This window comes from Chiloscyllium plagiosum, unplaced genomic scaffold, assembly GCF_037043375.1.
Source record: "Chiloscyllium plagiosum isolate Xiang-an unplaced genomic scaffold, Cpla_swu_hap1 HiC_scaffold_5, whole genome shotgun sequence".
NCBI lineage: Eukaryota > Metazoa > Chordata > Chondrichthyes > Orectolobiformes > Hemiscylliidae > Chiloscyllium > Chiloscyllium plagiosum.
In genome coordinates, this window is record NW_028270143.1 from 60,786,181 (window position 1) to 60,812,058 (window position 25,878).

General features: G+C 38.4%; 1 protein-coding gene across 1 annotated transcript in view; it reads right to left on the reverse strand.

Moving 5' to 3' along the window:
- LOC122549910 (insulin-like growth factor-binding protein 4) overlaps positions 1 to 25,878 on the reverse strand; it is a 92,367-nt gene that overhangs the window by 9,821 nt on the left and 56,668 nt on the right. The window contains exon 2 of the mRNA XM_043690130.2: positions 10,443 to 10,651. Within this exon, the coding sequence (XP_043546065.2) occupies positions 10,443 to 10,651 (209 nt within the window). The remainder of the gene's footprint in view (positions 1 to 10,442; positions 10,652 to 25,878) is intronic.

Consider the following 25,878-nt stretch of genomic DNA (forward strand, 5'->3'; position numbering starts at 1 on the left):
AAGGATATTGCCGGGACTGGAAGGTTTGAGCAACAGGGAAAGACTGAATAAGCTGGAGCTTTTATCCCTGGAACACCAGAGGCTAAGAGTTGAACTTATTAAGCTTTATAAAATTATGAGGGGCATGGATAGGGTGAACAGTCAAAGTTTTTTCCCTAGAGTGGTGGTGTTTAACACTGGAGGTGATAGGTTTAAAGTGAGAGGGAAGACATTTAAAAAAGGACCTTTGGGATACATTTTTCACGCAGAGGGTGGTGCATGTATGGAATGAGCTGTCAAAGAAAGTGGTGGAAGTGGGTACATTTCCAACATTTAATAAGTATCTGAATGTGCATAACAGTTGGAAGGATTTGAAGTGATATGGGACAAATGAGATAAGGGCAGATTGGGATTTCTGGTTGGTGTAGACGAGTTAGACCCAACAGTCTGTTTCTATGTCTCTATGATTCTATGACATTAATAACTTGGACAACTTTGGCTACACAAAAACATAGTGTCTATTTAAAAGAAAAGAAAATTGCAAGCGTCAAGCTTACGATAAGTAGAACAAATCGATTTCAAGGAAGGAATCTGCAATTTTGTTCAGATCGCTATGATAGATCAGTTGAGCAATTTTTTAATGATTGATGATCAACTAATTGTCATAGAATAACAGAATGGTTATAGCATCAGAGAATTCATTCAGTCAGTTATGTCTGTTCAGATTTTCTGATAGCACAATTTACCTTGTGCTACACAACCATTTTTCCTTCTAGTTTGCAAAATAGTTTGTTTTCATATAATAATTCAATTCTGTTTGAATACCTTATTTAATTGAAACTGCCTCAATCATACCCTCAGACAGAACATTCCAAACCCGAATTGCTTCCTGTGTCACAAAATTTTCCTTGTGTTGCCATTGTTTCATTTATCAATCATATTAAGTCTGTGCCAACTGGTTCCAATTCATTCACCAATGGAAACAGTTTCTCTCCCTCTACTCTATCCAGAACCCCATGATTTTGAACACCTTTCCCAAATCCCCTCTCAACCTTAAAATCTCAAAAAAGAGCATCCCCAGCTTCTCCTACCTATCCATGTAATTGATGTCCTTATCACTCAAATCATAAACCATGATGGCCAAAAATGGACGTAGTACTCCAGTTAAGGTCAAATCAGTGTTCTAAGTGGCTTTATCATAACCTCCTTGTTTTTGTATTCTGTGCCAAGGAAACCGTATGCTTTGCAAACTGCACTCTCAACTATCCTACCACCTTCAGTAATGTATATACATATAGTCTCAGGTGGCAGTTCTCTTGCACCACCTTTAGAATTGCACCCTTTAGGTTATGTACTTTTAGATGTTCTTCCTATTGAAATGAATCATTTAAGTTTCATCTGCCATTTGTCCATTCACTCCACCGTTTGAAGTTTAACACTACTATGTGTCAATGTAAATTTGAAATTATGCCTTGGACATTGACGTCTTGGACATTAATGCAGGTCATAATTAGGAAGGGTCCTAATGCTGAGCCCTCTGGAACTTCACCACAAATCCTCCTCCTGTCTGAAAAACTATTACATTTTGTTGCTCTGTCACTCAGCCAATTTTTTTATCCATGATGCTATTATCTGTTTTATTATATAAGTCCTAACTTTGCTCACAATTCTATTGTGTGATAATTTATGAAATGCCTTACCCAAAAAAAACTCGAGCAAACCGTTGAATACGTTTTTCACAAATCCTTGCTGGCTTTCATTAATGATCATATGTTTGACTGAATGGATATTCATTTTGGCCTGACAGTCTCTCCAGCATCAAGATTAAATTGGTCTGGCCTTTGGTTACTGGGCTGTCTTCTTGCATTATTTGTAGCAAGTTGTGGTCGTAGGTTTTCTGCTTGAAATCACTGTAGTCCTTGATAGTGTTAGATAGAATCTAGGATTCTGATCTAGCAATGAATGAAGATATAGTGACATCTTAGATTCAGGGAAATTGGAGGTTACAATACTCCTACCACCTTGCTGCTTGAGCAAGACTGGAAACTGTTGTTGAATTAAGTTTGAGAAATTGATGCAGTTTATTCAATAGGTAGTTCACACAATAGACAGGCAGATGATTTTCGTCTGTGCTGTTATTACTCACGATCTATAACAGCTAGTGTGCTGGTGATGTCTGAGTTATAAATTGAGTTGGAAGAGGTGTCAATTATGAAAACTCTGTCCTGAATAGTGTCAAGCTTCATGAATGTTATTGCCTTACAGCTGTAATCATTTACTGAGTAGTAAGTAGTCCATCACTGTTCTGACCTGGACATTGTAAATGGTGGGGAGACTTTACGAGGTCAGTAGGTGAACCATTTATTGCAGAATATCCAGTTTCTGTTCTTCTATTAATGTTGTTAAAATGACTAGTTCAGTTCAGCTGCTGGCCAATGTTGACCCCAAGACAATGGGGTTCTTGGTGATGGCAATGCCTGAAGGTCCCAGGAGTGATAAGGTCTTTTCTTGTTGCAGATGCCCATTGCCTAGTAGTTATTAGTTACAAATGTTAACTTCAATTTGTCAGCCCAAACCTGGATCTGCTCCAGGTTCTGCTTTTATCCCCATTGATATCAAATTTATCGCATGTCTGGTAGAAAGCTGTGATGAGGTTCAGAAATGATTACTAATTAATTGCAAGCTACCAGCTTTATAATCTTTGCTTTCTATAGCTTTGACCAAAACGTAATATGTCTCAGGAAAAGTTTGCAAACATGGTCTCAATTTAAAGATATAAAATGTTTATCTAAGCGATCAATAAGGGCAATGCTACTTGTGTACTCATGTGACTGATCTCCAGCCTTTAACCCTCAGTTTCTGAGAATAGTTAGGAAGGAAAGGGCATAGACAAACATCAATATTGTTGACATATTACCTACACATTCATGATAATCTATCATTAGAGCAAAGGAATTAAAAGAAATAGATCTTCTGCGTAAGTAGCAACATGCTGTATCACATAATTAATATGAAAGGAAAGTGGCAGCACTAAATCCTTAACCCTGAGCTAATAGCTTCTGATCTGAACTTACTTATTCAAAAGACAATGAGTGGCAGCCAGATACTCAATCAGAATGACTTATCTTGGACCACCATTCTGTATTGCACAGTAAGGAATTGAAGAATGCCCATGACAGAGCTCTCTGGGACCTGAGAGCATATGCTCCATTGGCTCTCTTAGCCATGGAATAATGCTTGTGGGAGGAGAAATTTTGTACAGCAGAAAAAATACTTCAAAAACATGTAAAATAGACAACATTAACAATGGATTGAAATTATCAATGAATATTACTAGTTACTATTGATATACTGAAGGAATTTTGTTATGAAGTACTGAAAACATTTTTCCACATATGAATTTGGTATCTATAAAAGTAAATGATGTTAATGCAAATTCATTTCCTTCTTTCAAGCCACAATGTAAGCTGCAACATTTTGGTCGCTGTGCAAAGATGTGAAATTGCTGTCTGTTTATAAAGCTGGCATTGCAGCTCTGCTTTAAAAAATTAAAGCAGATTAACTGATTAACTCTCTGCTTTAAAAAATAATATCCATTGTTCAGTAGTTCCAGTTATACACCAGGATGACAAGTTAAATGTCTATTCCTCATAGTCTGAGTAAGAGGAGAGAAGAAAATGATGAACAATGAGTATCCATTTTACTGTGATAGGGAGGATATTCTTGGGAATACATTCAGGGAAAGTTATTTGGGTGGAACTGAGAAATAAGAAAGTGATGATCACCTTATTGGGATTGCATTATAGACCCCCTAATAGTCAGTGGAGAATTGAGAAACAAATTTGTAAAGTGATTTCACTTACCTGTAAGAATAATAGGGTGGTTAAGGTAGGGAATTTTAAATTTCCAAACATAGACTGGGACTGCCATAGTGTGAAGTTTTTAGATGGAGAGGAGTTTATTAAGTGCGTACAAGAAAATTTTCTGATTCAGTATGTGGGTGTACCTACTAGAGAAGATGCAAAACCTGACCTACTCTTGGGAAATAAGGTAGGGCAGGTGACTGAGGTGTCAGTGGGGGAGCACTTGGGGCCAGTGACCATAATTCTATTAGTTTTAAAGTAGTGATGGAAAAGGATAGACCAGATCTAAAAGTTGAAGTTCTAAATTGGAGGAAGGCTAATTTTGATTATATTAGGCAGATATTTACAGGTAAAGGGACGGCTGGAAAATGGGAAGCCATCAAAAATTAGATAACAAGAGTCCAATGACAGTATATTCCTGTTCGGGTGAAAGGAAAGTCTGGTAGGTATAGGGAATGCTGGATGACTAGACAAATTGAGAGTTTGGGTAAAAAAAAGAAGGAAGCATATGCCAGGTGTAGACAGGAGAAATTGGGTGAATTCTTACAAGAGTATAAAGGCAGTAGGAGTATACTTAAGAGGGGGATCAGGAGGGCAAAAAGGGGACATGAGATATCCAAATGGATTTTATAAATACATTAAAGACAAAAGGGCAACTGGGGAGAGAATAGGGTCCCTCAAAGATCAGTAAGGCAGCTTATGTGTGGAATCGCAGGAGATAGGGTAATTATTAAATGAGTATTTTGCATCGGTGTTTACTCGGAGAAGGCCATGGAAGATATTTAGATTAGATTATTAACAGTGTGGAAACAGGCCCTTCGGCCCAACAAGTCCACACCGACCCGCCGAAGCGTAACCCACCCATACCCCTACATTTACCCCTATACCTAACACTATGGGCAATTTGCATGGCCAATTCACCTGACTTGCACATCTTTGGACTGTGGGAGGAAACCGGACCCCCCCGGAGGAAACCCACGCAGACACGGGGAGAACGTGCAAACTCCACACAGTCAGTCGCCTGAGGCGGGAATTGAACCCGGGTCTCTGGCGCTGCGAGGCAGCAGTGCTAACCACTAGGCCACCGTGCCGCCCACAATATAGAATGTGGGGAGTTAGATGGTGGTGACATCTTGAGAAATGTCTATATTACAGAGGAGGAGGTGCTGGATGTCTTAAAATGCCTAAAAGTGGATAAATCGCCAGGACCTGATCAGGTGTACCCTTGAAGGAAAAGCCAGGGAACTATAGACCGGTGAGCCTGATATCGGTGGTGGACAGGCTGTTGGAGGGAATCTTGAGGGACAGGATTTGCATATATATGGAAAGGCAAGGACTGATTAGGGATAGTCAGCATGGTTTTCTGCATAGGAAATTATGTCTCACAAACTTGAATTGAGTTTTTTTGAAAAAGCAACAAAGAAGATTGATGAGGGCAGAGTTGTGGACATGATCTATATGGACTTCAGTAAGGCATTCGACAAGATTCCTCATGGGAGACTGATTAGCAAGGTTAGATCTCATGGAATACAGGGAGAACTAGTCATTTGGATACAGCACTGGCTCAAAGGTAGAAGACAGGGGGTGGTGGAGTAGGGTTGCTTTTCAGACTGGAGACCTGTGACCAGTGGAGTGTCACAAAGATCAGTGTTGGGTCCACTGTTTTTTGTCATTTATATAAATGAGTTGGATGTGAACATAGGAGGTATCATTAATAATTGGAGGTGAAGTGGACAGCGAAGAAGGATACCTCAGAGTACAAAGGGATCTTGATCAGATGGGCCAATGGGCTGAGGAATGGCAGATGGAGTTTAATTTAGATAAATCTGAGGTGCTGCATTTTGGAAATTCAAATCAGTGCAGGACACATAACTTAATGGTAAGGTCCTCGGGAGTGTTGCTGAACAATGAGACCTTGGAGTGCAGATTCATAGTTCTTTGAAAGTTGAGTCACAGGTAGTTAGGATAGTGAAGAAGGCATTTAGTATGCTTTCCTTTATTGGTCAGAGTATTGAGTATAGGAACTGTTGTGAAACTTGAAAGGATTCAGAAAAGATTTACAAGGATGTTGCCAGGGTTGGAGGATTTGAGCTATAGGGAGAGGCTGAATAGGCTGGGGCTGTTTTCCCTGGAGCGTTGAAGGCTGACGAGTGACCTTATAGAGACTTATAAAATCATGAGGGGCTTGGATATGATAAATAGACAAGGTCTTTTCCCTGGGGTGGGGGAGTCCAGAACTAGAGGGCATAGGTTGAGAGTGAGAGTGGAAAGATTTAAAAGGGACCTAAGGGGCAACTTTTTCACACAGAGGGTGGTGCGTGTATGGAATGAGCTGCCAGAGGAAGTGATAGAGGCTGATACAACTGGAGCATTTAAAAGGGTTTGTGAATAGGAAGGGTTTAGAGGGATATGGGCCAAGTGCTGGCTAATGGGACTAGATTAGTTTAGGATATTTAGTCAGCTTGGATGAGTTGGACTGACAGGTGTGTTTCCATGCTGTACATGTCTATGATGTGTAAAAGGATTTCAGTGTTGGTGGAGACATGGTAAGAACTGAAGTATTTTTTATTTCAGGCACAGAGTGTCTGGATGAAGCACTTCAAACTCAACTAATTTGTGCTTCGATATTGAGTATAGACCTTTTGATTCTTCTAGTGAGATGTACCTGAACCTTTCTCAGAAAAACATACTGCTCGACATTTTCCACCTGCCTGACTGAGCAGTTAAGTTGTTGCTGCTTTACAGACCGTTATTAGATTGTGTGTTAAAGATGCTCCAAAAAAAAACTTATTCAGCCAGTAGATAGAGGAATTTCTAACTATTAGACTGCACTGAATTGAAAATCACATCCCAGTGATGAAACAGTGTCTAATTTTTTAGACTACCAGGCTCGCTGTAGTGAAAGCTTTGACAGTCTGAATGACAACAATGGATCTAAACAACTAGCTAGTGCATAGAGAGTTCTTTTGTCAAAAATCCCTCCTACAGATCCTGGCAAATAACCACTTGATGAAGAAGAAAAAGAGCTTTCTCACTCCGCTATATCAAATCACAGCCTGTGGATTAGTAAGTATTTAATTCAGTGATGTTTCTTTAAGAATGGAACAGAAGCTGCACATTTTTAATGTAACAAGATGCAAAACGTTTAGCAGCAACTACTGATTAGAGAAGGTACTGTGTTTAAATATAGCTCTTTCTCCTGTCATTAATCGAACTAGGTTGTTTCACCCTCTTTTACTGAAATAGTTCTCTCCTGTTCTACAAACTGGAACTCCTCAACTAAATAATTAGCTGGAAGGAAAAGAAAAAGAACTGCTCAAAAATAAGAAAATATCAGAGTCCCTTCTCTTTTCAATACCACTGCATTTACTGAAAGAAAATAATTAAATATGATTGAGGCATCAAGAACTTTTCGTTCTTTAATTTACAAAACTTTGAGTTTAATAAAGAAAGCAATTCTGCCTCTGTGTGGTCATTTGAAGGCATTGCATGTATAGATTGAAGCATTAAATTAATTTTCTAAATTCAATGCTTCCAAAGTTAATCTAACTGGATAACAGAAAACATTTTAAAGAATTAATTAATTTCGGATTTTTGCTTCTTTCTCTCTGTCTTAGTCTTTCTTTTTCTCAACCTGTTTTCTGCATTCTAGTTCACAATATTAAATGTCTGTGCAGCTTTTAGAGTCATTGAGATTTAAAGCACAGAAAGGGGACTTTTGGTCCAACATGTCCATGCCAGTCATCAAGCACTTGTCTACGCTAATCCTACGTTCCAGCACATGGCCATAGCCTTATATATTGTGCTGTTTCAAGTGTTCACCTGAAAGCTTCTTAAATGTTGTGGGGGTTCCTGCTTTTCCCACCCTTTCAGATAGTGAGTTACTAATATCCTCCCACTCTAGGGATAAACAAAAACTTCTCAGAGCCTCTCTAAGCTTCCAGCTCTTAAATCTATGTACCCTGCTTATTGAACCCTGTACTAAGGAGAATAGTTACTTCCTATCCACTCTAACTATGTCCCTCATAATTTTGTACACATCAGCCTTCTCTGTTCTAAGGAAAACAACTCGAATCCAGTGAAGTTGCTGGATGACCTTTTTTCTTCTCTCATTTTCCTTATCCTTTAGGTTTTAAAAGAGTGCAAGAGCCAAGGGAACAGAAATGTCCAAAAAATGATTTCAGCAAAGCCTCCTCTTCAAGGAGGTATCAAAACACACAGAGAGGCAAGTTTGCAAAATATGAAGACGCACAGGTAAGGAAGAGAACAATTCAAATTGTCAATTATAACATGTATACACTTTTGTAGGTTGTATACTCCTTCCATTGCCTCAGAATATGAATAACGGTAGAAGCACAAATACATGATAAAATTCCAATTATAACTTACAACCAAGTGTACAGGAACTTTATAAAGTTTGTGGTTAGTAAGATTCAGACTGAGTTCACCCATTAACTGCAGGCTAGAAATGACTTGAGGCATTATCAATATTATGAAGAGCTCATTTTAGTGATAGATGATATCTTCATATGAAAAGAATCTGATGACATGGAATGAATCAAACTGTCAGTCTAGCAAATAAGAAGGGGCATGCCATTGAACAAACCAAAACATGGCAAATACTTCAGTTACTGTTATGTGGCTCATGTGAATCCAGTCCTGCCCCAAGTATCTGCTAAACTAGAAGCTGAGAGAACACATGCACAGATTCCATTTTTGCTGATGTGGACAGCACACCATGACTGAGTATGTTGCATGGTAATGGTGTAAATACTGTGCTTTCAAAGTGGGCTTACAGCATTTTAGTTTAATTCTTCACATTTTTTTGCAGATTTTCTGTTGCTTTCTCACAATAATGCAATCAAACAGATATCTAATGCTTAATATTTGAGTCCTAGATTTTTCATTTATGGTACACTGATCCTTTGAGTTTCTGCAGGATCTAGCTAAAATGTAAGAGACAGTGTCTGTATACTGTTATGTTATACAGATAGCAAAAACATAATATGTGACTTACTTATGACATTTATGACACAAAACTAAACACAAAAGGGGACAACTGACAGCTAGCATTGCTCGCAGTAGCTGAAGTCCCACCTCAATTGAAACTGATCAAGAGAAGGCTGACCAATTAATTATAGAATGATTGCATTAATTTAGCTATCACTTGATTTATCATTTTCAAAATCATTTTTAAATATGACTACAGAGATTACCAGAATATTACACAGCTACAAGTCTGCAAGGCTGTCCACAATGCCAATTACCATTCACCTGGGGAATGAATCTTAGAAATGCAAAAGTCCCTCTAAAATTAGTTTTTTAGTGATTAGTACAGACAAAGAAATATAGAAAGATTTACAGCACCAATGAATGGATGACTGAAAGGTCGAATGAGTCTAAGTTCACTTTCCAGCTCTTGATCCATATACCTCTAGAATACAGCATCTCCAATAGAAATCTGGGTTTTATGAAATACGATGCACTTTTAGACTGAGGACCAGACATCACTAATCTCTCAATGAAAAGATTTCTGCTCAACTCCCCTCTAATCCTTTGATTAGTTTTATGCCCTTGGCTCTTGGTTTCTTTGATAATTGAATTTTTTTTTTCCCCATTGACCCTATTTCAGCCCCTTATACTTTTGTACCATTCAATTCAATCTTCTCTTAACCTTTTCTTTTCTTTGGATGTAAAAACCTCCAGGTAATCTTAGCTTTCCTCATGGGTAAAATTCTTCAGAAAATAAAATTCTCCACACTTGGCAACATCCCTGTAAATAACCTTTGCACCTTCTTTCGTGTAATTGCATCCTTTCTATTTATGCAGTGACCCGAACAGGAAGCAATTCTTCAACTGTCATCCAGTGTTTCATACAGATTAAGCATAACCTTCCCTGATCCTCTACTCATGGTCTTGACCAATAAAGACAAGTATCCTATCTGCTTTCTTAACCACATTTTCTTGTGTGTTGTAATTCTACAAAATTGTACTGACCAATGTGTTCAAATTTGCATCATGTCCTTGAATTACGTTTACTTCAGAGGTAGCCCCACAATTACTTAGCAAGTTAAAGTAGTGAATGACTGAGCATTACGGACCAACAATTTCAAGAATTAATATTAGATTTGTTCTCACTTCCTAATTTAAGCCACAGCAGACTAGAGGACAATAATTGACCTCCCTGCCCTTGGTTTCAGTGTGGAAACATTCCTAGTGTTCTAAGTCATGACTTAACTATCTACTGGAAAATTTCAATAAGGGTAAATAACTGGTGAGGATATGATTGTGTTAGCTGTGTTGTGTGCTATGACCAAATAGGCCACTGTTTCAGCAAAGTACCATTAGAATCATAACCCAAAATGAACCAGTGACATTGACAGAAAAGAGAAAATAGAGGGGAAAATCATTTTTTTAAAGAAAGGAAAATAAGTGCAACCAGAGTCAACATCGTCTAGAAAATTGTTTTGCTTGAATGTGCTGGCGAGGTGTTAAATTCACCATCATGAATGGAAAGAAAAACGCATGCTTATTAACGTCCAATCATTAGTAATTTAATCAATAATTTAAATCAAATTCTAAGGAATTTTTGAGCTTTACCTGCTGCTCTCTTGGCTTTGGTTTGTAGTTAGTTCGTGCCCTCATGCCCATCTGTGCATCAGCTGAATTTCGTGTTTCAAACAGTCTGTCTTGTATGACATGCCCAGGAGCTGGTACAAATCTGAAGTTAGTGCCTCCTAACCGATCTTGGGTACCTTCTGTGCCACCTGGACTAGGATTCACAGTTTCCAAATCAGATGCTTGAGTTTCTGAAAATGGCAGTTTTCACAGAACAGTGACATTTAAAAACAAAACAATAAGAACAAAACTGCAGATTGAAGATACATTAGAAAGATTATAACCCAAAATGAACTGCTTAAAGGGTGAAATGATGGCTCTACCTGAACAGGCAGATAGATCTCCATATAATGTTTCATTCAAGAGGTGGTACATTCAACAATGCAATACTCCTCAGTAACTAAGGAGGAATGAATTGGAATTATACATAGAGTGTTACAAATATACAGGAGTCTTTTGCATATTGAATACAATTTACATTACAGAAACAGGTTCTTCAGCCCAACTGGGCTGTGCTAAGATTAGTGCTCCATATAACCCATTGACAATATAATGATTTGAAATACAATAGCTGTGATAGGAACTTATCGCCTTAAGACCATTGTTCCATACAAGATCACACATCACATAATACCTTCAATTAACAGGAACTGTTTTGGATTCATCAAACATCAAAATGCCACAAGACATCAGTCAGTTCATTGAGTTTTTGACGTATTCAGAATTGAAGTTTCTCCTCAGGATATGCATGACAATCCTGATTCAGGACCCAATCTCACAGCAGTCTGATTCAATGTACATGTGTAATCCATTGAGCCTATCGCTGTGCAATGGTCACCTTGTAATTGAAATTCAACACCAACACTAAGAATCTGAAGAAAATTCCAGTGAGTGTTATACCTCATTCTTATAAATAGTGATTATCTCCAAAGTAGGGATGATTCCATTACTGGAGTTCAAAAATAGTTAACCAAAGGTCTGCTGAAATAAATATAGCTTTATCAAAATTAAGTCCTTCTATTCCATTTTGTCTTAAGCAGTGAAATATGTTGAAAAACGATGAGCCAGTATCGTGTTTCCATTTTGTGCAAACCATTTAGTAACAAATACAAACCGTATAGAAAGAAAGGTGTCATTTAAAACCACCAGGATTAACATCAAAATGTCTCTTTCAATAATTGTTTGCAATATTCTTCTGCAAAGTTAACCAGCAGTTCACTAATATATTACCATATGTCATGTATGCAATTTTCTTCAATGGCACTACATCAAAAGTTACAATTATATTTTATTGTGTTGATGATCAGAGAACGAATGTGGAAATTTTGTCAGTTCTATGAGGGTGGGAGTCAGTTGAATCAAGCGCCCTTCAGGTGCTTACATGGCCATCAGAAGATCTTCCACATGACTGAGATCCTCACGCTGTTAGCCCTAGTGACAATGATGACTACTTGTGGCACAGCATCCAATTGAGGCCCAGGATCATCACAAACTCCAGTTGGGCCAACAATAATTGAGGGCAGGGCGACATTATCGTAGAGGGTAGAGGTATGGGGTTTATAGCCCTGGTGGGGAGCTGGGTCTCAGTGTCTGATGCTGGGTCGTTCAATCAGACCTAGAGTGTCCAATTATGAGTGATTCCATTCTTCCAGGGAAGTAGCTGACAAACCCAATTGAGCTTTCTGAGCAGGTCTCAATGTGTTATGGGAGGAGGATGCATGGTGAAAATGAATTTGCTCCATCCAGCAACAATCCAGAATTCCGATTAAAGTGTTTGAGTATTTCCATTTCATCATCATCTGTCTAATGCAAATTTTGTGGATGGCTAAGATGCTATTTCCACTCATCAAACTTTGTATTATACAAGTTGTCTATGCAAATGATAAAATCAGCACTTTATTTTCCTCTTTGTCTTCCCCCAGGTTTCTTCCTGACCTTAAAATCATAAGACATTGGAGCAGAAGTAGACCATTTAGTTCATCAAATCCACTTCACCATTCAAAGAGATCATGGCTGATCTGATAATCTTCAACTCCATTTTCCTACCTTTTTTCCCTGAACTTTCGATTCACTTACTAATTAAAAATCTATGTTTCTAGCCTTGAATGTACCTAATGACCCAGCCACTACAGTCCTCTGTGGTAAAGAAATCCATAAGTGTACTATCCTCTGAGAGAAGAAATTCCTCTTTATCTCTATCTCAAATGTACAACCTCTTATTTTGTGATTATGCCATCTGGTACTAGACTCTCTCACAAAGGGAAACAACTTCTGCGCATTTAATCTTGTCAAGTCCTCTATGAATCTTTTATGGTTAATATTACTGCCTCTCATTTTTATAAATTCCAATGAGTACTCAACCCAGGATTAACCTAGTGAACCTTCTTTGATAAAAAGATCTAAATTGTATGCAGTATTCCAGCTGTACACTGACTAGAATATTGCGCACAACTTTGGTCTCCTTACTTACCAAAAAGGATTGGTTAGACCAGTTGGCTTGATAACTGATTTTCTGGGTTTCCTTCTCAACCTCTCTCCTTGCCTGAAAATTGGTGACCTTTCAGGTCAAACCAATCACCTCTCTTTAATGAATGAGCAGCCATATGGTCTGGTATGTCCACTTTCTTTTTACTTACAAAGGACATAATTGCATTCAAAGTAGCAGGAAAGGTTCATTCAACTGATTCCTGGGATTGTAAGGGTAAAGTGGTAGTAGTTATCTTATCAGGAAGGTTGGACATTTTGGGCCTGTATTAATTGGAGTTTAGAAAAATGAGAGGAGATCTTATTGAAACATAGAACATATAAAATCCTGATGGAACTGGGCAGAATTATAGATCCCAACAGTACAGAAAGAGGCTGGCTAGGCCTCCCCAATTGCCCAGAGGGCAGCTAAGAATTAAGCACATTGCTGTGGGTCTGGAGTCACATGTAGGCTAGACCAGGTAAGGATGGCTATTTCCTTCCCTTTAGTGAATCTACTACAACTAATCCAACTGACCTACACATCTTTGGACACTCTGGGCAATTTAATGTGGCCAATCCACCTAACCTGCAGATCTTTGGACTGTGGGAGGAAACTCAAGCACCCAATGGAAACTGGAGCAGATACGGGGAGAACTGGGAAACTCCACATAGTCTGGAGTTGAACCTAGGTCCCTGGCATTGTAAGGCAGAAGTGTTAACCATTGCTCCACCGTGCCAACCCAAGATAACAATAAACACTCGCTAGTGCTGCAGTTAACTATGTGTGAATGTGTGACGAGGAGAATTTAAGGAATAAAATGAAGTTACTACTGAGCTAAAAACGGTGCCATATTTCTCATGATAGGATGGATGTTGAAAGATTGTCTTTGCTTATAGGAGAGACCAGAACTCGAAGAGACCTTTTTTTAAAATAAGTAAAGATTAGATTAGATTAGATTACAGTGTGGAAACAGGCCCTTCGGCCCAACAAGTCCACACCGACCCGCCGAAGCGAAACCCACCCATACCCCTACATTTACCCCTTCACCTAACACTACGGGCAATTTAGTATGGCCAATTCACCTGACCCTGCACATCTTTGGACTGTGGGAGGAAACCGGAGCACCCGGAGGAAACCCACGCAGACACGGGGAGAACGTGCAAACTCCACACAGTCAGTCGCCTGAGGCGGGAATTGAACCCGGGTCTCTGGCGCTGTGAGGCAGCAGTGCTAACCACTGTGCCACCGTGCCGCCCCCAAGTAGTATGCCATTTCAGGCTGAAATGAGGATAATTTGTTTCTCTCAGAGAGTCATGAGCCCTTGCAATTGTTTTCTCCAGAGAGTGGTAGAGTCAGTGTCATTGAATATTTATAAGGCAGAGGTACTCTTGACTAACAAAGGAATCAAAGGGTATTTGGAGTTGAGATCTAGTTGGATGGTGGAACAAGCTTGTGGGGCAGAATGCTCAATTGCTCTTAATTCATAGTTTGGCATGTGCATTTGTATGTTTGTGACAGAAAGGTTTCAAAATCTTTACTGTGACAAATCTTTGCAACATTTCCCAGCCCTCTATTTTTGCTTGCATCCTCCACACTTTTGTCTCGATGGTGCAATCTTTCCTTTGCTCTTAATAGAGCTAATGATAAAAATCCCAGGCATCATAATGCTTCATCTTAACTCTTCATCCCTAAATCATTCCATCTTGTTCTGGCTCCGACCGCATCCAAAATCCAAATCAAAAATTACTTCTTTCACTCAAATTCCTTAACTAACTTCTTTTGACTGTTCCTTGTAATGTTCTTATCCCTTTGGTTCAAGTGCTGTAATACCTTAATAATGAGTCCAAATTTTAGAAAGTGGATTTTGGAATACAGACAGTAGCATGGAGACATGCGAGTCAGTTATGGAAGTGGAGTCTAATCTGTGTAGGAACCAAAATAAACACTGGAAATATAATTTAATAACTGAAAATGCTGAAAATACCCATCAGTCCATCACCATTTGTGGATCAGATTACGCTTGAAGTGGGAACATGTCTGTTCTCTCCACAGATGCTGCTTTTGTTTAGAAATTTAAGCAAGATTCTTATCTGCTAGCATAAAGTATTATACTGAAGAGAAAATAATAGTCTAATCTCATATACTGGTAACCTTTTCAATCTATTGGCAGAATTCTTTTTGTTTACACTGGTATCATCACAGATACTGATTGATAAGTCATTAATCAAGTATCAAATCTTGACTCTAAGACCTGGGTTCAATTCCTGCCTCAGGCAACTGTCTGTGTGGAGTTTGCACATTCTCCCCGTGTCTGTGTGGGTTTCCTCCGGGTGCTCTGGTTTCCTCCCACAGTCCAAAAATGTGCAGATTAGGTGAATTGGCCATGCTAAATTGCCCGTAGTGTTAGGTGAAGGGGTAAATGTAGGGTTACTCTTCGGAGGGTCGGTGTGGACTTGTTTGACTTTTAACACCTGGTACCTTTCATAGATTAAAAGGGCTTAAAAAATGGAAAAACTTAAGATGGCCATAGTAGTCACCTAACTAGATTAAGGAGAAAGTGAGGACTGCAGAATGTGGAGATCAGAGCTGAAAATGTGTTGCTGGAAAAGCACGGCAGGTCAGGCAGCATCCAAGGAGCAGGAGAATCGACGTTTCGGGCATGAGCCCTTCTTCAGGAATGGGGAGCCCTTCTTCCCCATTCCTGAAGAAGGGCTCATGCCCGAAACGTCGATTCTCCTGCTCCTTGGATGCTGCCTGACCTGCTGCGCTTTTCCAGCAACACATTTTCAGACCTGACTAGATTAAGCCAAGTTCACAAAAATGCCAAACAACACCCAGTTTGAACTAAAATTAAAATGTTATCATAAAAACTGAAATCAGTCATTCAACTCTAACACATGTTTGATGTATACATTTCTGGAAGTAGGGTGTATTTTGCATAATAGTTATCTGCCAATTATTCAACTTGGGAAAACAATTAAACTAGATGTGGGAATAAACAAAGGAATTATAAGGCAACAGATTTTAGGGCAGAAAGATAAGAAAATGGATTTATAACAGCAGAATTGAAAGGCTCACACTGTCTCTCTTTCTCCTTATAATTTGCTTAACCTTTTGTAAAATGGTGCCCAGGAATAAAACAAATTAGAGAAACATCCATTTATCAAGAACTCAAGGATACCTACAACATTTGTCACTGTTGCAAATGTTGAAAGATCAATTAAATATCTGTGGTCTCAGGTTTAAACCTAAAACCTCAAGGACTCTTCAAACTGCCTATTCTTGATTTTCACTCATGGACTATACATTTTCCCTTTTTAAGGTGCTATATCTGTTTCTCTAGTGCATGATGTCATATTTTATTATCCTTCCTTGATTGTAGTTAATAAGGTTCCTCTTTCTTTCACCAAAGAAAATCTTGTAATTGACTCCTTAATTTTGTCAGAGACTACATTTTATTTGAAATATGATATATCTGCCCGCTAAAAATAATTCAAAATCTTTGTGGCGGCCAACTAAGGGAGTTTAAAATAATGGAGCTGATTCAGCCTTCATCAGCTGGTTGTAACAACAATCACTGGCAGAACTTTCCTTGCTGTCAGGTTTTCAGTTCTGGCTCAAGAAACAGTAAAATTCTGGGAACACCACCTTCATTAAGTTAAAGGGGATGGGCACACTACTCCTTGTTTAACTGGAGATGTGCAACTGGAAGACCTTAGGTGGATTATGTCTACTGTTTCAAGTCTTTGTGCAGCAACCTTCAGTACACCCTTCCTTTGTAAGCAGCTATTCTTCTTACTTGCTGTTTGAGCACCAGTTCCTGCTAATATTGCAATCCAAGGGGAACACCTACTGTCATACCCGTGACTGGTAACACATGGTGTATCCAGAGCCCTTGCAGTCACAATAATACCTGCCCTCATGTACAACACCTCTCCCTGCAGACATCTCCAACTATAATCAACTCCTTCAGGCACCCAGTGTTTTCAAAAACCTCAGTTAAAAATAATAAGCAGCTAACTTGCACATTATTGAGAATCCCTTTAAATAGTGCTGGCAGGGAGGGCCTTTGCATTGCTGAATTGCAGCTGCTGAATGCATGTTCAGCTGTAAGTATTTCAGTGAGGGCATTAACTGCAGTGGCAGGATCTAATACTGTAGTGGATCAGCTGAGGGTGTCACATTGTTTGATGCTGCAATTTTGCTGACATTGCATCCTTGCAGAATACACTCAGGATGTCCATACTGAAGCCTCTCCAAAAGCATCTTTGATAAACGTAATAAATGCTGGCCCTGCAGTATCACCCACATACCATGAAAATCTTTTTGTTTTAAAATGCAGTCCTGGTGCCATTTTGGTACTAAACTGACATTACTCTCAGAGAGCTAATACATCTGACTGACAGGAAAGAAATGATCACATATGATAAAGGAAGGCCATAAAACAATAATTGTGTCTGTATAAAAATGCCCAAGAATACTTTTCAAAAAGTTATATCACTTTGAGTCCAAGCAATATTTTAATACCACACAAACTATAATTTCATAAAAAATATAAATTCAATCATTCAAGAGATGAAACATTGAAGCTTTCTTTTTGCATTGCTAATTCCACGCAACTAGAATTAGCAAGAGAGATGTTCAGTAGGCAATGTTATAGCAACTGTTTAAACATATGTGATTTTCTGAAGTACATTATGTAGCAATTAATAGACACCAGTTATTTCCCACAAATTTTATACTCTGTCATCAAATAGTATCATAGTGTCATAGAGATATACAGCACAGAAACAGACTCTTCGGTCCAACTCATCCATGCCGACCAGATATCCTAACCTAATCTCGTCCCATTTTCCAACACTTGACCCATAATCTTCTAAACCCTTCCCATTCAGATATCCATCCGATGTCTCTTAAATGCTATAATTTAACCAGCCTCCACCACATCCTCTGGCAGCTCATTCCATACATGCATCACCCTCTGCGTGAAAAAGTTGCGTTTTAGGTCCCTTTTAAATTTTTCCACTCTCACACTAAACCCATGCCCTCTAGTTCTGGACTCCCCCAACCCAAGAAAAATACCTTGTCTATTTATCCTATCCATGGCCCTCATGATTTTATAAACCTCTATAAGGTCATCCCTCAGCCTCCAACACTCTAGTGAAAGCAACCTATTCAGCCTCTCCCTGTAGCTCAAATCCTCCAACCCTGACAACATCCTTGTAAATGTTTTCTGAACTCTTTAGAGTTTCACAACATCCTTCTGATAAGAGGGAGACCAGAATTGCGTACAATATTCCAAAAGTGGCCTAACCAATGTCCTGTACAGCTGCAACATGACCTAACAACTCATGTACTCAATACTCTGACCAATAAAGGAAAGCATACCAAACACCTTCTTCACTATTCTATCGACCTAAGACTCTGCTTTCAAGGATCTATGAACCTGCACTCCAGGGTCTCTTTGTTCAGTAACACTCTCCAGGACCTTACTATTAAGTGTATAAATCCTGTTCTGATTTGACTTTCCAATATACAGCACCTCTCATTTATCTAAATTAAACTCCATTTACCATTCCTCAGCCCATTGGCCAATCTGATCAAGATCCCATTGTACTCTGAGATAACCTTCTTCGCTGTCCACTATTTTGGTGTAATCTACAAAATTACTAACTATACCTCCTATGTTCATATACAACTTGTTTATACAAATGACGAAAAGCAGTGGATACAGTACTGATCCTTGTGGCACACCACTGTTCACAGATGTCCAGTCTGAAAAGTAACTCTCCACCACCACCCTCTGCCTTCTACCTTCAAACCAGTTCTGTAGCCAAATGGCTAGTTCTCCCTGCATTCCACAAAATCTAACTTTGCTAACCAATCTATAATGAAGAACCTTGTAGAACACCTTACTGAAATCCATACAGATTACGTCCACCACTCTGCCCTCATTAATCCTCTTTGTTACTTTTTCAAAAAATTCAATCAAGTTCGTGAGACACGATTTCCCATACACTATGCCATGTTGACTATCCCTAATCAGTCCTTGCCTTTCCAAATACAAGTAAATCCTGTCCCTCAGGATTCCCTCCAACAACTTGCCTGCCACTAATGTTAGGCTCACTGCTCTATAGTTCCCCAGTTTTTCCTTATCATCTTTCTTAATTAGCGGCACCATATTTGCCAACCTCCAGTCTTCCGGCACCTCACCTGTGACTATTAGTGAGACAAATATCTCAGCACGGGTCTCAGCAATCACTTCCTTAGTTTCCCACAGAATTTTAGGGTACAGCTGATCAGGTCTTGGGGAATTATCCAGCACCTCCCCCTCTGTAATATGGACATTTTTCAATCTAAGTACATGAATTCATACACAAATGGTTTGAAAATGTAATATTTACGGATTGTTTTGTTCTCCATTCATAATCAGAAATTCAAAAATAATAAATTCCTGTTTAATAACATGGCATGCATAATCTAAGCACATATTTGATATGCAACATTAAACAATACCTTTGAATACCAGTGAAATAAACAAAGCATAAAAAGATTAAAAAATTAAAGAAATATTTCAAAATTATTGATAGAAAAGATCCAAAGCTTTTTAACAAAATTGTGTTTCCAATCTGTATCAGTTTGTTCCACTTTAAATCAATGTTATAAGATACAGTTTACACTAATGTTTTAATTTTAAAAATGATATTGTTAGAAAATAGCATAGTGTCCATGTTTTCTATCAATTAGACCGCACTGGAAAGAATAATATTTGGGTTTGTTAATACATAGTGTTTCCGATTAACTTATTTTCTCTCTCTTCTCCCTGAAAGGTGAACTGAATGGGATTGACTTTAAAATGAATTCAGATGAGCTTTACGCAGTAAGCTGTTACTGCATGTAGGTAAAGAAAAACCTTTTAGCTTAGTGAGTTGATGGACAAGTAGTTTTACTAGATCTTTATGGCTGTTTTGATCTCATCTTGACTATCTTGCTAACTGCTGTATGTAGTTTGACTTTTCCTTGTATCTATTTGTATGTTACTTTGGCTGAACCTTTTGACCTGAACATAACACTTCCTTTTCCACCTTTTCTTCCATTTCTTTACTTAACTGATTGCTTCTCCTCCTCAACATTTTTCTGCTGTTACGATGCCTCCATGCATTCTTCCCTCTCAGATACTCCATCTTCCAAATTTCTCAGGTAATTTTTCAGCACTCTTTAAACTACCTATTCTCCTGCTTGACTTGCTCTTAGACACGGTTATAGTTTCCAGCTGAGCCTAACTGGTACTTTCCAAAAGGCACAAAATCGAATTTCATGTTACATCAATACAAGCACAAACTAACCTGTGAAATTCTACTTTCTTTCTGACCTATCTGGTCAGTGCGTTTGCCATTTAATCTCTGCCATTTTCACTTCAACTCCTTCATGCTGTTGAAGTCAAAATGTTGCCTGATTTCAAGAAAGAATTGGACTTGTTGCCAAAGAGATTACAGAATATGGGGTAAAAGCAGGAACAGACTATTGAGTTTGATGATCAGCAATGATCAGAATGAATGGCAGAGCAGGCCTGAAGATCCAAATGGCCTACCATTCCTCCTATCGTTGATGTTTTTTATGTTTCTAAAAGGTAAGCTTTTGTTTTTATGTTTCCAATCTAGAAAACTGTAATTCCATCTCCAACCTCCCTTTCCTTCCCAAAGTCTTTGAATATGTTGTTAACTCCCAAATCTATGCCCAATCTACCTGTAACTCAGTGTATAAATTCTTCCAATAAGGCTGCTGTTCCTAATATTGTATTGAAATAGTTCTAAGGAATGACCCAAATTACATCTAGTATGGCTATAAAAAAGTTGAACTACCTCCGCTCATCCTTCTTGTCGTGTCTGCGCTTTTAACACAATTAATCATTCTATTGTCCAATGGTATTCCACAACTATCTACTTGGGACCAGGATTTATGTTCCATTCTTATCTATCTAATCAGTTGAAATTACTTTTATTCTCATTCTCATACTCTGTTTTTGTTTCATTCTGATTTTCTTCAAACATCTATTGTTGGTCACCCTCTATTCCTTGTCAATATTTCCCCACTTAGAAACGTAATACAAAAAGACAACATCAGTGTCCACATACATGCTATTGACTCTCAGCTCTCCCTTACTGTCACCTCTCAGAATACATCTATTGTCTTGAAATTCAACATCTATTTCCCAAGCAACAGATGTTTCTCCCAGTAAAATACTGAGAAGACTGAAATAATTTTACTCGATTAGGTTTAGAAGATTTTCTGGACTAATGCCTGGAATGATCACATTTCCTTATGGAGAAAGACTAAACAGGTAAGACCAATATTTTTGGGAGTTTAGAAGAATCAGAGATGACTTAATTGGTACATATATGGTCATGGGAGGTCACTTCAAAAGGATATTTTGTCTTTTGGGAGAATCTAGAATTGGGGGCAGAGTTTAAGAGTAAGATTTTGCCTTTAAAAGAAAGATGTGGAAACATTGTTTTTCTCTCAGATGTTTGTAAGTCTTTGGAATTTCCTTTGTCAAAAGGGATTGGATAAAGGATCTTTAAGAATATTTAAGGCAGAGTGAGATGGGTTCATGATTACCAAGGGAATGAAAGATTATTAAGCATATGCAGGGTTGGAGTTAAAATCAGATCAACTATGCTGCCATTGAGAGGACCAAAATGTGTTGCTGGAAAAGCGCAGCAGGTCAGGCAGCATCCAAGGAGCAGGAGAAAAGACGTTTCGGGCATGAGCCCTTCTTCAGGAATTTCTGATCTCCAGCATCTGCAGTCCTCACTTTCCCCCCATTGAGAGGACCAAGTGGACTACTTCGGTTCTTTGATCATATGTTTGCAATTCTCTTCAGTTCTTGCTGGAAAGGCCATTTCTACTCATCAATTCTATCTGGCAATTGTTTGACATTACAGGACTATTCACATGCTTCATATTCAAAAAGCACCATCACTAAGACTGCATATTTCAAACAATGTAATATCGCTTGAGTTGACCCTGACTCAGATCATTTGCTCTTAACAATTTCACCCATGCCTTTAATGGATTATTCCAATTAACTCCATGCTTAGTCCCACATTTTATTTGTTGTAACCTCCAGGTCATCCTAAACTCAGCTGGCAGTGTTTTAACTTGCATTAAATCTCATTTCCAAATTACCTTGTACTCACTGACCTGTATTGACTTCAGGTTAACAAACACCTACATTATAATATTGGCATTCCTGTAACCACCACTTTCAGCCCCCCCCATCCCCCCATGATACCTTCACCCTCCTCTTATAATATCCTTTCGCCCCATAAATACTTGAGGTTCCTACACTTTTCTGATTCCAGCTTCTTAAACATTCTTGACACCATTGATGATCATATCTTCAGATCCCAAGATGCTAAACTTGAAATCTCTCCACTTCTCTTTCCTACTTTAACACATTCTGTAAATGCTACCTCTTTGAACAAATGTTTAGTCTTATCAGGTCTCATGTCTTTTTGACATGGCTCAACATCAAATTTTGCTCTTTAATCCTCTTATAAAGCACATTGAATCATTTTGTCATGTGGAGGAAATGTCTCAATTCGGCTTGCTGGTGCTGCATGTTGGAAGGAGATTTAATACAGCTAATAAATTAGCAAAATTAAAGTAAAAACATAGCACATATACAGAGAAGAATGTGAAGCCTTTATGAAGTCAAACTTGCAAATCATAGAGGATCAAATAAAACATAGGAGGGATGGAGTGCCACGTACCTATGGCAGGAAATCTGCCAATGTGGAGAGATGTGACACTGGAGCTGATTGCCAACTCTTTTGTGATATTGTAAACCAGTACCACAAAATGTTCAATAATCTGAGCAGGACAATCAAGGTAACACAGTAAGCTGTATTTACATGTTGTTCTTGGACACCATTGCAGCTTCAACTTTAAAAGTTATAGATGCACAAATAAACCTTTTGAGAAAAGAGCACTGACTTGTGATATTACTATATGGTTACTAATTCCTTTGAGCAGTAATAACTTGTACTCGCAACCTGAAATATCTTCTCTACAATAATGTCACCATCACTCATTTCCAAACCACTTAGTACATTCTACATAATTGCTAGACTTCATCTAGCATAACAGTTAAAAGAACTTCAGATTGGCCAAACACAAAGGAACTTGATAATAAAGTGAACTAATCACAACTGAGATTAGATCTTGTGTCGCATCTTTACTTTCAAAATAAAGGCAATCTGATAACTTTTTAAAACGTCTTTGTACTCTTTTACTTTATCACTCTAGATGTATTAATCACTGTTTGATGGCTGGGTAAAATAAACTCACTCCATGGGAAACCCTCTTTTGTCAATTGTCGTTTCAGTATCATAAAATTGAAAGGTGCTTAATGTGCAAATTTACTTTGTTTATAGCAGATACAGATTGTTTGCTGAAAAAAGGGAAAAAAAAAGTAAGCATGGCAGTAAAACAAGCTTTTGACCTTTCTAACATTTCAAACCTGGTGTTTAATTGCTACAGTTTTAATATACAAAGAGAAGCAGCATCCCTAGTTAAAATAAAATATTTAATGTATGTAAGTTTTGAAGACATGTTGTTCCAATGTTTAGAGAAGGTTAGAAACAAATTGCTTTGTTACTATGTGCTCATGCAGTTTAAGAAAAGGATGAATCTATAAAAATGAAAAGAAGTATACCTCGTGGTATTCTTGTCTGACATACTTATTGTTGAAATCATTTTCATTTATAATGTAGCTACTCATATTCTCTTTGATTGAAGTTAATGTCGAGAGTCCTTATTAGAGACATTAGTCAAAAATATATGATTCTAAATGCTAAGGTTCTTGGAAATTAATCAATTGCATAAAAAGTTCTTGAATAAAGGCCAGGATTAGCCTTGAACTGATTTGTTCTCAAATACAGGGACTCGCTGTATCCTATTGCTGCCAATTTCTATATTTTTAGTTTCTTCATGGGATGTGAACATTGTAGACAAGGCCAACATTTGCTGCCTGTCCATTAATTGCCCTTGAGAATGTTTTGGTGAGACACATTCTTGAACTGTTAAATTCCACGTGATGTAGGAACAACTACATTGTTCTGCCAAGAAGAGAGTTCCAGCGTCATGATCCAGTGAAAGAACAATAATAGTGTTCCAAGACAAGATGGCATGTGGTATGAGGGGATTTGCAGATCGTGTTCCAATGCATCTGCTACACTTATCCTACAAGGTAGTAGAGGTCAAGATTTTGAAATGGTGATGCCGGTGTTGGACTGGGATGTACAAAGTTAAAAATCACACAACACCAGGTTACAGTCCCTGATGAACCACCTGATGAAGGAGCGGCACTCCGAAATTAAACCTGTTGGACTATAACCTGATTTTTAAGATTTTGAAAGATTCTGTGGAAGGACCTTTGGCTATCTTGCCGATGCTGTACACTGCGGTGTAAGGAAGTGAGTTACTCCCAACAGAATTCCATCCTCTGGCCTGCTCTTGCAACTACAGTATTTACATGGTTGAGTCGAGAGTGTGCTGCTGGAAAAGCAAAACGAGTCAGGCAACACCTGAGAAGCAGGAGAATTGATTTTTCGAGCATAAGCCATTCATCAGGAAGGGTTCCTTGGATGCTGCCTAACTTGCTGCGCTTTTCAAGCACCACATTCTCAACTCTGATCTCCAGCATCTGCAGGCCTCACTTTCTCCTATTTACATGGTTGACCCAGGGTTCTGGACAATGGCAATCCCAGGATGTTGATTGTGTACATCATGTGCATCAGCACCAAACAACCCCATTTCTGACATTATGGATGGGCGGATGCTTTTAATGAAGATATTGAGTCTGAGACAATATTGATTCAAATAGTACAGTGCAATATCACACCTAGATCATGGCACAATTCCTGTTTTCAAGTGCAAAACATTGGTCACTGTCAAATGTCAGCACCTAACTCTGTATCCAACGTAACATCTAGTGTCATTCCTTTTGCTGAACATTGCATTGTCCAAGAACTGGCTATGTCTGTCCCAATGGATACATAGTTGAAATAGAATCTTGGAAGTATACAGCATGGAAGGAGATCAGCTAGCCTTTTATGTCTAGCCTGGCTCTTTGAAATAACAATCATGCTTAACTTCATAATTCTGTCTTTTGTCTGTATAGAATTACCTTTCCAAGTAGACTGTTCCATGTCTGAGAAATCTGAATGAAAATAACTCTTGACTGATTTTTTGTTTCACCAAATCCTTTAATTTTATGGCCTTTGTTAATCTAGTAGATTTTTTTTAATCTATTTAGTTAGTTAAAACTTGAAAATCTTGATTTAGTGAGCTTTTAATCTCCTGTTCTAAATAGTTCTAAAGTTAACAATCTCTGCTCATAACTAAAAGCTCTAATCCCTAGTAACATTCTGGCAACCCCTCTCCCTGCTCTTTCTGATACATTCCAATGTCTTCTGAAGTGATTCATAAATCTAAATGACACTTATGCTTTTTAAATTACCAGATCAACTTATCCTCGCATTTGTGAGGGTTTGTGCATGTAAACATCAAGATCTCTATTATCTACATTTTCTAGCTATCTGCATAGCAGCCTGTTTTACTATGTCGAATCTCTGAGTGCATCATTTCATACTTCTCCACACTGTATTCCATCTGCCATGCTTCTACCAGACTGCCATGCTGTCAAAGTCACCCCGAATCCTAAGCTACCTTCTTCATGATTCGCTATTTCGTTGCTACATTTTATTATATCTTCACACTTACTAAGGATGCTTCCAAACCTGATTCTATTCACATGTTACAGTGAATAGAATTACATGCTAAGAGTAAAGACTTAAAACTGATCTTCCTAGAAAACCACAACAAGCCACTTTCCAGTCTAAAGATCAGCCATCCACAAATGTCCTTTTCTTCCTGTTTCTATAC